Here is a 13,248-nt window from a genome sequence, read left to right on the forward strand (position 1 = left end):
ACGCAGACAGGGGAGTCTGACCCTTCTGCATTAAAATTTTTCAGGTAACACATAATTGGAGCATCGCGGAGTTGTATTTGGAAGTAGTCAAGAGATCTCAGTTTTTCAGTGTTTCCTATTTGAACTCTGATTAGTAGATTTACATTTCTGTTATCGGTGATGCATAGACTATTTTCTAGATCACGAATTTATAAATCATGATGTTGTTTCTAAACCTGCTTTGATATCAACTATGTAACGACCTCAAATTCACCTCCGAAAATATATGATTTTTTTTAAAGAAAGTGAATGATGCTATAACTGATCTATGGTCCTGCTTCAACCAAACTAAGCTCTAAGAGGTCAACTTCTACGCAAGCACTAGCATTTATAGCCCATTAGAACTAAGTTCGCAAAAGAGACACCAAAGACAAGATCCCTTTGTCAAGATGAAAACGAAATACAACTTTTTTTTTAATACTAAAAACATCCCACGAATCTAGGGTACATCACAGATTCACATCCCAACACACCAATCATCCATTTTAAACCATAATTTAAAATGAAATAGTTCAAACCAAAATTAAAAATTAATAAACTTTAACTTTAAGTTCATAAAGTTTAAATCAATCCCATAACATATAGAATCCAGCAACCATAATAAATTTTGCCATCTCTAGCAAAACTAGTCGCATCATCACCTACTCGATTAAGTTTGAGAACTCACAGTTCTCATACAAAATATTATATTATCCAATAGTAAAGAATAAAGTATAAATCCACTAAACATCAAGTTTAGAAAATATTTATGTGCACATAACGATTCAGATATGCTTGCAACATAAATAAATTCAAGCATACTTGCAATATCACATGATACAAAAATCGATGCATATATTATGCATATATAATACATGAACCAATGCAAATTGCATGAAAAGCTTTTATCTCCGTATAGAATGTTTCTTTTGAATGCATGTATATGTTTAATACAAACCAATTTAAGTTATTCTCCTAACCACTTCGCGGATACTAGCATGGGTAAAATTCTGAGGTCCAAGGTAGATCCCAACTATATCTTAATCATACACAATTATATTTTATTATGTACTAGGATCTCATATATGTTTCTCGATCGACTTCGAGCATCATCACCCAATGTCGTGACGGCAAGGCCTACACATCCTCCAACACCATTTTTCTTAATATACCAATATGCTACAGTTGAGCCAATCTCACGATCCTCGACAAAATGGTGCAAAATTTTCTACAATCATGGCTAGGAACATGAACCTCCATATCGGGTTCTTGGGACAAACAATGCAAATGTTGTTCAGTATCCTCATGGTCCCTCATGACCGTCATCCAAGGATCCCACCATCATCAGAGGACAATCAAAAAATCATATTATTGGTATATTGTTAAGGTCTCTTATACCTCTTTAAATTATCATACACTCTTTCCACAAAAACATAATGGATCTGTATATCCATAACATGCACCTCATCATGCATTATCTGATTGAGCTGCCACCCTACTCAGTCATAACAGTGTATCATTATATGTCAATAAGTATAATTAATCATATGCATCATAAGACAATATAAATAATGCATTCACATGATTATTACAATAATATTTTACTCACACACAACCTCAATAGGCCCATGTGTAGCTTAATCATAAGTCACAATACAATCTCATTCACCTTTCGAACCGTCTCATACATTCAAGTAAGCATTTTGCATTATGCGACATATCATGTTCACAAGCCACATACCATAATAACATATTATACATAATCATCATAAGCATATATAACATCACATTAGGCTATACATTATTATCATATTGCATATAATAAACCTGGTTCAAATCTGGAACCAATACATGCATGTAATTCAACACATCACATGCAAACTGGCAAAAACAATTTACATGCAAAACTGTAAAAACAGAATCTTACATGTTCTTAGAAGCTCAAACATAAATCATATAAAGTGATTCTGGATCTAAGATTTTAAATGTACATTCATATACACATTAGCTATCTACAAGAAGAAACCCTGACCTAAACCCATTCAGAGTCAAGAAATAAATTTTTTAGAAACATCGATTATTTTTTGTTCACTGAACAGTCTAGTCCGGTTTGATCTTTTCAAAGAAAAGTTAGTCATTCATCACACATAACGAAATAAATTTTAAATTTTTTACTATAGTTGGCTTGATATGTCTAACAGATGTCCCCAAAAACCCAGACTTAATTTTTTTTTTAAAATAATTAAAAATTTTGTAATACAGACTATTTATATTATTTAGCAAACTATTTTTTAGAAATTACAGATTCTGGACCAAAATTTCAAGATTTTTAATTCTTAAACTGTAAATAATCTGCCTACATGATTTTTATCGTGTGTTCTACCATATATAAGCTAACACATATAAAAATATCAACCATAAATCTAGAATAATTTGGGAGGTATAATTTTTACAAAAATATGCAGCCTACAAAGATTTTCTATCGGGACATAAATTTTGTGTCGACTTGCGGAGGTCATATCTCTAAACCCGAAACTCATTGAGCTCAATTTTTTTTTGAATTGCTTCTGTATGTCAGAAACATTTCTAAATTCATAATTTATGGGTTCATCGACTTGAAAACTATATTTTTCTTTACAACAGATCGAAATAAAAATACATAACAACATGCAGTTTTTAAGAAACACATCAAGAACTTTATGTTTTCATCCAAAACACTAAGAATATGCAACCAATGATTTTGACTCATCAAAAATATATCATATTTATACATAAATATATGTAAGCATGTTACATATATGTAACACAGAAGTATCATGCATATCATGAATTAAACACAATAACCAACATTTTTACTTAAGATAATATATTTTTCTCAAAATTGATTTTTGAAAAAGGATTTTGAGTTTATAAAAACATCCAAACAACTTTATAATCCATCAAAATCATATTAACTCCAGGCATAAACATATCCAGCATGTTACAAATATCAAATCTAACTTATAACATGAATTTAAATACGAATCTACATCATTTTTCATTAGAAAATAGGTTAAATCGCTTCTGCGAATTAAAATGGATATTATGAAAGCAAAATATGGTTTTAAATATGAATATAACATAAATCGAACCATAGAAACACGATTTCATGTTTGATCGACCTATCCTAAATTCTAAACATGTTGAATAATGTAAAATCTTGTACCCTAATGTGAATAAAAATAAATAAAATACTGCACACGTGAATGAAGATCAAAATGCAACAAAGCTCTCTCGAAAACATGAAAGAGATCAAAAATATCTTCCTTAACGCAAATGGTTGTTGTCTAAAGCCAAGGTACAAACCTTGTATCAGATCAAACACCTAAAAACAAAAGAAAAAATGAGTATGATGGGATATCAGATCAAACACCTAAAAAATGAGTTAATCCGAATGACTTTTGTTATCAGGAAAGTCCTTATTTCTCTAACTTGTTTATTGAAATGTTTGAAAATAGTAACAGAGTTTATTGCTTTGCTAGTGCTGACGTTGGTTTTCAAAAATGTTGTTTAACATCTATAAGACTTTAACAACACTTCTCAATTATTAATTGTGATATTTTTAATGACATTTATCTCATACTTCAAATGAGGTTTGCATATAATGTATATTATATATAATATATATTATATATAAAATATACATTATATTCTATGTTGTATATATAGTATTCTATGTTATATAACTTATATTAGTATTATTATATACGGGCTGAGCCAGGCTGCAGGCAGGGCACGGGCTGCCCGGCCCGGCCCAATCTACTAGCATTTAGTCGGATTGCTTTTTAAAATCGGATCCAACTCCGAATCCGATTTCGTGAAGGCCTTTGTTTGGAAATTTACAAGAAAACAGAGGCTATATGTGGAATGTCAGAAATGTGAGGCCCATGCCTGGAATAAGGGGTAAAATGTTGGCCTTAAATGGGATTTTCTCAAATAAATACGAAGGAGAGAGAGAGAGTACTCCAACATAAATACGACGACCAATTGAAAAAAATGTCGTTCCCTTGTTTCCTGAGAGAGAGAGAGAGATGCAGATCTTTGTGAAGACCCTGACGGGGAAGACGATCACTTTGGAGGTCGAGGGTAGCGATACCATCGAAAACGTCAAGGCCAAGATTCAGGTGCTTTGGAGGCACAGGAGATCACGCCTCCCTCTCTTTTTTTTCTCTCTCTTCGTGCCCTTTCTTCCTTTTTTTTTTCTTCTTTTCATTTTGTTGGGCGCTTTTGGTTTGTTGGTATTGCTTTTCCGAGGGATTTGTGTCAGGAGCAAGAGGAGAAACCGGTGCTCTGAGTATGAAATTTGGTTTTTCTTTTTCTTCTTTCTCATTTCGGACTACCGTTTTGCTGATTGGTAGTGACATGCCCATCTATTGATTCTCTCTCTCTCTTGATGGAAGGGCTCATGTTTTTGGCTCTTAATTTTCGTTTTATTTTTTGTGGTCTTGCTTTTAGAACAGAAAAAGGGTTCACAAATCCATCTTTTAGCTCCCCTTTGAAGGAATGTGTTGGGTTTTTGGATTACAAACTTTGCATGGATTAAGAAGTTGAGGTTTGGGCCTTTGTGTGGTTCGGCTGGTTTTCTGAGTTTCATCTTTTCGGTCTGATTTCTGAGACGGAGATTTGGTTTATGACGAACTAATGAGTTCCTTTCTGTTGTTCTTTTTGTTTTTCGATGGATTCTTTTGGTCCTATTCCCTCTTTTCAATGTTCCTTCCATTGTTTTCTTCTATTGGTTTTGTGGGTGATAGTCTAAATAGAGAATATGGGTGTTATGTTTTCTTCTGGATAAAGAAGGCATTCCCCCTGATCAGCAGAGGCTAATATTTGCAGGGAAGCAGTTGGAAGATGGGAGGACTCTTTCATATTACAACATCCAGAAGGAGTCCACCCTTCACTTGGTTTTGAGGCTTAGGGGTGGAACGATGATCAAGGTGAAGACACTTACCGGGAAAGAAATTGAGATCGATATCGAGCCAACCGATACCATCGACAGGATCAAGGAGCGTGTGGAAGAGAAGGAAGGCATCCCGCCTGTACAACAGAGGTGTGGTCTCTGTGTTTTTCACTGATTGCCGATGGGTTTATCCGATCACTTAGTTTAGAAAGAATTGTGTTTTCTTGGTTGAGCATTTGCGTGTAAGTTTTTGTTTCTAGTGTCCCTTTGATTTATCGTCTTGTTATTTGGTTTCACATTGTTTAGCTGTTCTAGAATCTGAATTTCTCTTGTCAACCTTTAATTGGTTTGCTTGGTTATTTATATCTTAAATTTCTTCATTTGGTTTTCTATTCAGCTAATTTTCCTAACTGATGTTTCACTTTTTTTCTCCATCATCGGCATTACCGTTACTGTTATATGTTTCCTGCTTCTTCGATTGTCAAGCTGGGTAACTATCCCTAGTTGGGTTCAAACGTTGCACACCTTGGCTACTATAATGCAACTTTTAATAATCTAGCTATCAGTGTAATCAGTTGTTATCTGTGCATTTGATTGTCCCCTTGGATAGCTGTGCCCAGCTCCCCTCTTTTATAACTGGTTCATATGATCTGTTTCTCAGTTCTATCTATTTTTGTGTGCTGGTTGTAGTGATGGCATTTCATCTCATCCTCGCTGTAATATGTATGGTGTCTTTTGTAGGGGACACAATCGAGTTCTGTCCTGCTCGTACAAATACCTATCAGTGTACAGTGTACATGCTTTATTAAAGACGGATAATGTTAACTTTTCATCTAATTTTCTATTCATATTTTCTTTCTATAATTTGTCGTAGATGGCTTATTGGATTAGAAAGTTTTGGTGTTTGGGAAATTTTGACATTGACCTTCTTTCACTTTAATTTCTTGACATGTGCACATATTTTTGCAAAATAGGGTGAGCTGTTGAGTTGCATGTTGTGTGTGTGTGTGTGTGTGTGTGTGCTCGCTTGTGCACATGTGTGTGGGTGTGTACATGTGTGTGTGTGTGTGTGTGTTGCGGGCATGTGTATGCATGGTTGACAAACCAAGAATCTCAGTCAAATCTCAGTTGACCTGCAACTCATGACTTGGCAAGTCAACTCAGCTGACTCGGGAGTTTTTTCTTAATATATTTAAAAGTACAATTTTTCATGAAATAAAACTATATATTTAAAATATTCAAAAAGTTATGAAAATGTAAAAAGAAGAAATATGATTAACATGAGAAATTAGAAGTCACATATCATGTCATTTTTAGTGGTTGTTTTGATAACCAAGTATATCTATGAGTACCAAATCAAGTACAAGTATGTCAATTAGATGCATGTGGAAAAAGTGTAGAATGCTGTAAAATAAAAAGGCATTGGATTTACAAATTTAATCACATGGGACATGGAGATATTCAATTAATTGCATCTACTGTTAGATTGCAGCGCATAGGGAGAAATCTGCCCATGTCAAAAATCACAACTTTTCGGTTGTAAAAGGACTTTTTCACCCTTCACACGTGAATTTCCTTTGATATGTGAACTTCCCTCTCAAATATCCAAATATGTGAATTTTCTCTTACACATTTGCGAATGTCCTTATGCTTTCACATTTGTGAATGTTCTGACCTTCACATGTGAATGTCCAAATGTCTTCCTGCTTGTGCTCTTATGTGATTTATAGTAAAAAGAGTTTGTTGAAAAAAACTGACACTCCAAAAGCACGATGGGCATTTGGCAACACTTCAAAAGTATCACTAAAGCCTTTAGCAAAGCTTTTGCCTTTAGTGCCGCTTCAAAAGTACATATTTGGGAGAAAATCGTAAAATAAAAGAACGCCGTTTGCATATTTTGGGAAAAAAAATTGCATATTTGGGAGGACATTTGCATAAAATTTGCTATCTCCCTGGTTATAATTTTGAACAGGGTGCCTAAAGAGTGAAATTGGTCTGAACTTTTTAATCTCAATCTCCTAGGTTATTTAGGAAAGAGGACCAAGAGGGATTCACCCCCATCTCCCGGCAAACATGAGTTTCTATAAAGATCGTTAAACACTGCCATAAAGTCTCTCTGGCATGCTGGCCAAGCCACCTTAAAAAATTCAACAAGGAATCCGTCCACCTACGGGGCCTTGTTGTTGAGGAGTTTTCATTTTGTTTGCTTGACTTCATCTACCAATAAACCCCTGTTCACGAAGTCTTGCACCCTCGAATCAAAACAACCCATGGGGGTCTCACTTATGTCAAGAGAGTCCTCACCCATATTGGAGGTAAAAAAAAGTCACTAACGTATTTTGTTGCCTCCCTTTAGATTTCATCATTCTCATAAAGATGCCCTCCAATTGACAAGGCCAAGTGAAGTTATTTCTTCTAGAGGAAGCAAAAGAACTTAGTGTTTTTATCGCCACAACACATCTAATGTACTTTGGATCTTTGCTTCCATTTAATCTCCTGCCTTGCTCTTCATTCTGATATATCATCGATCAATAGCTTTTTCCTGTCATTTAATCCCTCCACCTCATGTGCATCACCCCGCCATGCTGCCATCTCCCTCTGCATTAAACACAGTTCCTCTATCTGCTTGAATCTCACAACCCCTTCTCCTTTGGATCACTCAATTAATCGAGTTCTTATGTGGTTTATTTTTTTGTGAATATAAGAACAGCCTAAGCGGCTACCTGCGGGTGGGCTCACCATCCTTCTATGCTTTCAACCAGCTTTGGGTCCCTCAACTACCATAGTTCAAACTTGAACCTTCGATTGCTCATCCATCTTACCTCCCATTCGAGCATTATTGACGTGTGATCCGAAATGGATATAGGCGCCGCCCCATGGTGGCTCGTCCATCACGGAGTCGCTCCCACCACCCCTACTCACAATGAACCTTTCAAATTTCTGCATGCAAGGGTCTCTTCTCCTGACTGACTAGGTATAAATGTTACACCAACCTTGTGAAAATGGATTTCAGAAAAGAGATCTCAAGCCTAGAGGCACGTTCTTAAGATCGCTATCTTTAGAACTTCAATCGCCCCACTCCGGGAAGACCGAAGATGCGAAAAGGGGTTTGATGCGATTGGGTTCCCAGGATACAACTAGGCTTGAACCTCCAGAGAGTCACTGCTTCGCAAGGACAGATGATCTCTACCACACTTGTACTCTGCAAGCCAAATCGAGAAGAAGGAAGAAGAAGTTTTTTTTTTTGAGAGTCATAAAATTCTTGTATATTCAAAAGACGAAATAGAAGATATTTATAGACTTTTAGAGAGGCCAAAACGTTTTGCGATAAATGAGATTAATGGCCATAAATCTGACGGTTTGAAAATAGGACGAAAAAGACCTGAACGGTCACCCACCTTTGACTGTCAATCAAAGGCCTCCAAAACCGCCCAACAGTCACAATGCAACATTAACTCGATATGCATGCAACTTAAAGCTTTTCAAACGGCCAGATAACTCAAACCGAAAAACAAAACGGATATTTTCACCTCATAAGCACCTCGCACCGCTGCGAGCGTGCAAAGTGCCACATTGCGCCTCAAGCGCCCTTGCGCACGCGCATGTGCGCGAACGGCGTCCGTTGCTGCACGATGCGCAGCAACGTCCGCAATCCACCTAAAGCATCAAGGCTTACCAAAGTAAAGAATAGATAACAAGCTCTCTACTTAAACCTCTTGAAAAACTTTTCTCTCTTAGATATGGGACTAAACTTTTTCAAAACTCTTTTGGTAGTAATTATTAATATTTTAAAACTTTCCTAATAATCCCCCACTAGTTTTAAAATATATTTGGCTTGCATAGAAACTTATGCATTAGTGAGAGTGTCTGCATGACTTGAACCCCCACTATTTGAAAGAAAACCTAAATTAACCAAGGTGCTAAGTGGACTTACCTTGAACTTAGCTCCTTATATTGTTAACGGAGTTTTCAATCATACATAGGTTTCCAAAAGTACGATTGTGTGGATTTCATGTTGGCACATTTAGAGCCTTGTGCTTTCCTGGATTCATGAGTGCTCTAGAGAATTGCCAATTCTCATAAGAAACGGTTCACATTTCTACACTCATATAGGTGAGTTTGTCTAGGTGTACTGTAACACACACCTTAGCCTTAAGGCCTACAAACTCATTAAGAGCTATTAGCTCAACCCTCATATTAGTTACATCTCATGAGCACACATCAATAATGGGCTTACATAAATATGCTCAATATCTGTCATTCACCAATTCGTTTCCCATTGAACCTATGCATGTGGGATCTCCAGCGCTCTAGGTTGGGTATCCTTAGGTGATGACTTAATTGGCTTAATTCCCATTCCCCTCAAAGTTTTATTGATGACATCTCTCGAAAGGCCTTTCGTAAATGGGTCTGCCAAGTTTTGACATGACTTCACATATTTCAATGAAATAATATTGTCATCAATCATTTGTTTTATAAAACTGTCTTAGACTAATATGTCTAGACTTCCCATTGTATTTCATATTACCTGCTTTACATATAGCTGATTGGCTATCACAGAACATTGAAATAACAGGTATAGGCTTCTCACCTAGTGAAATATCCACTAGCATATTTTTAAGTCATTCAGCTTCTCTACAAGCAGATGCCAAAGCAATAAACTCAGATTCCATTGTAGAATGAGTTATACAGGTCTGTTTCTTAGACCCCCATGCAACTGCTCCTCCTCCAAGGGTAAAAATCCAACCACTCGTAGACTTGGAATCTTCAAAGTCAGTATTCCAACTTGCATCACTATACCCTTCAATAACAGCAGGAAACTCAGTATAGTGAATTCCATAGTCTAAAGTATGCTTTAGATATCTAAGAATCATGTTCACTGCATTCCAGTATTGATGACCAGGATTATTAGTGTATCTACACACTTTACTCATTGCATAGGCAATGTCAGGCCTTGTGCAGTTCATTGCATACATAAGGCTGCCTACAACACTGGCATATTTTAATTGTTTAACACTAGCACCATCATTAGGAGTCAATTTCATATTTGGATCATATGGGGTGCATGCTGGTGAACTATTAAGATATCCATACTTTGTAAGAATTTTCTCAATATAATGTGATTGACATAATACAATGTCATTTTTATTTCTTATAATTTTGATTCCTAAAATAACATCTGCAACACCCAAGTCTTTCATACAAAACAAGGACGATAAAAATCTTTTTGTTTGATTTATGCATTCACTATTGTTACCCAAAATAAGCATATCATCAACATATAAACAAATAATAATAATTGAGCTACTATCTACTTTACTGTAGACACATTTATCCACATCATGAATTTTAAAACCATTATGCACCAGAGAACTATCAAATTTTTCATGCCATTGCTTAGGGGCTTGCTTTAATCCATATAAGGATTTCTCAAGTTTGCAAACTTTGCGCTCTTGCCGTAGCACTACAAAACCTTCAGGTTGCTCCATATATATCTCTTCATCTAATTCTCCATTCAAAAAGGTCGTTTTCACGTCCATTTGATGAATTTGAAGCTTATATATGGCAGTCATGGCAATCAGAATTCTAATAGTAGATATTCTAGTTACAGGAGCAAAAGTATCAAAATAATCAATACCTTCTTTTTGTTTAAAACCTTTTGCAACCAAACATGCTTTAAATTTATCGATTGTACCATCAGCTTTTAATTTCTTTTTGAAAATCCATTTGCAGCCAATAGTTTTGCAACCAACAGGTAAATCCACTAATTTCCATACATTATTAGACATAATTGATTCTATTTCATCATTAATAGCTTCTCTCCAAAAGGCAGCATCTTGAGAAGACATAGCCTCTTGAAAAGACACAGGATCATTCTCAATTAGAAATGTATAAAAGTCAGAACCAAAATTAGTTGGTTTTCTAATGTGTTTACTGAGTCTAACTTCAGTTTCTGGTTCATCAACACAATCATTAGAATATTCAATCATGTCATTTACAGGAAGTTCATCTACTATAATCCGGCTGCCATCAAGAAGAGAATCAAATGCATTTTTATGTTCTATGAAAGATGCATCTCTAGATTCTACAATAACATCATTAACAATGTCCAAAAATCTATATGCTTTACTATGTTTAGCATACCCAACAAATGCACATTTAAATGCTTTAGGTCCAACCTTCTTCCTTTTATTTTCTGGAATTTTAACATATGCTAAACAACCCCAAACACGAAAATAACTAAGATTAGGTTTCTTACCAAAATACAATTCATAAGGTCATTTATCAGATTTGGAATAAGGAACTCGATTAAGAATATAACAAGCAGAAAGTATAGCCTCTCCCCATAAGTTGGAATGCAAACCCGTATTAAGCAGCATAGCATTCATCATTTCTACAAGTGTTCTGTTTTTCCTTTCTGTTACTCCATTTTGTTCAGGAGTTCTAGGAGCTGACGTTTGATGGATAATACCATTATCTTCACAGAATTTATCAAATTCTCCACCTAAGTATTCACCTCCTCTATCTGTTCTTAAATGTACAATATTTGTTTTAAACCTATTTTGTACTTCAGCTAGATAAAGAAGAAATTTGGAAAATGCTTCAGATTTATGTTTCAACAAATAAACATAACAAAATTTTGAGTAATCATCTATAAAGGTAATAAAGTATTTATTGCCACCACGACTGAAAACATTATCCATCGTACACACATCAGAATGCACTAATTCAAGCAATTTATAATTCTTTTCTACACTAGGAAACAGGAGTCTAGTTAGCTTAGTTTGAATGCATGTCTCACACTTATGTTTATGTTATATTCTCACATGACACGGAAGAAGACCAAAGTTATTCATATTATGAATGCAATGAGAATTTATATGTCCTAATCGTGAATGCCAAAGAAAATAGGAGTCAACCATATAAACAGAAGTAGTAGCTTCATTTATGCTCATCTTGAACATACCACCAGTGGCAAACCCTTTTCCTACAAAGATTTTTCCTTCGGTCACAGTTACAATCCCAGACTCAATAATAATCTTAAAACCATTTCATGACAGGAGATCTGCAGAGATTAAATTTTTTCGAACTTCTGGAGCATAGTGGACATTCTCAAGTGTTAGGACTTTCCCGGAGGTGAACTTAATTTCCAACTCCCTTTTCCCAGCACTTTAGTTGAGGAAGAGTTTTCCATAAAGAGATTGCATCCTTCCCCCACTACTTCATACGACTTGAACAAGTTCCTGTCGTTTTCCACATGAACAGTGCTTCCAGTATCCAGGTACCAGTCTTTATTTGCAGCCACCATAAAGGTTTCAGAGATTACAGCAACAAGCCTCTCCTCTGACTCATTTGGCTTAGGACCAGTCCTCTTCCGTTCTCTGCATTCTCTAGCAAAATGGCCAAACTTGCCACAAACATAACAACTAATTTTCTTTTTATCAGTTGGCTTTTTCCCTTTCACAAAATTCTTTTTGATTTTCTGGGTTTTCATGATTTTGCCACCCTTGTTACTAACAAAATTCACTTTAGGATAACCTTCTTTAGGACTCAAATTCTTTTTGTCACGAAGACGAGTCTCTTCCTCAATTCGGATGTCCTTAAGAAGGCCATCAAAAGTAATTTTCTCATTTTTATGTTTTAGGTGATTCTTATATTCTTTCCAGGAATCCGACAACTTCCCAATGATGACAGCAACTTGGAAGTCATCATCAAGATACATACCTTCTCCTTTGATCTTATAGGCCAGTATTTGCATCTCATGAATTTGAGCAAGTATAGGCTTATCATCAACAATAGAAAAATTAACATACTGATCTACGATAAACCTTTTGTTACCAGCATCTTCTGCATTGTACTTGATCTCGGAGAGCATTCCACAACTCTCCAGCCGACTCCAATGGTGAATACAAGTCAAAGAGAGAATCGGCTAAAGTGTTCAGGATATGCCCTTTGCATTGGTAGTTGTTAGTAAACCACTTCTCTCGCCCTTTCTTCTGTTCTTCTGTCTCAACTTCTCCAGCAGCGACAATGGGACAGGGCTTTTTGAGAACATAGTCAATATGCAGCTCGGATAGCAAGAAATAGACCTTTGATTGCCACCGCTTGAAGTTTGACCCATCAAATCGATCGAGTTTTTCGAGGTCACGGCTAAGCAGATTGATGGAGTTGGATGTCGAACCAGAGGCCATAATGAAGTTCTAAAATTGTTACACCAACCTTGTGAAAATGGATTTCAGAAAAGAGATCTGAAGCCTAGAGGCACGTTCTTAAGATCGCTATCTTTAGAACTT

At 35.8% G+C, this 13,248-nt stretch overlaps 1 protein-coding gene across 1 annotated transcript in view; it reads left to right on the forward strand.

Annotated features, from left to right (window-relative positions):
• The window catches only part of LOC149818459 (uncharacterized), a 395,444-nt gene extending 390,229 nt beyond the window's left edge, over positions 1-5,215 (forward strand). The window contains exons 10-11 of the mRNA XM_089986220.1: positions 4,053-4,181; positions 4,818-5,215. Coding sequence (XP_089842346.1) covers positions 4,053-4,181; positions 4,818-5,129 — 441 coding nt within the window. The 3' untranslated portion in view covers positions 5,130-5,215. The remainder of the gene's footprint in view (positions 1-4,052; positions 4,182-4,817) is intronic.
• Positions 5,216-13,248: the final 8,033 nt, after the last annotated feature.

This window comes from Nuphar pumila, chromosome 13 (assembly GCF_984573655.1).
Source record: "Nuphar pumila chromosome 13, dmNupPumi1.hap1.1, whole genome shotgun sequence".
Taxonomy (NCBI): Eukaryota; Viridiplantae; Streptophyta; class Magnoliopsida; order Nymphaeales; family Nymphaeaceae; genus Nuphar; species Nuphar pumila.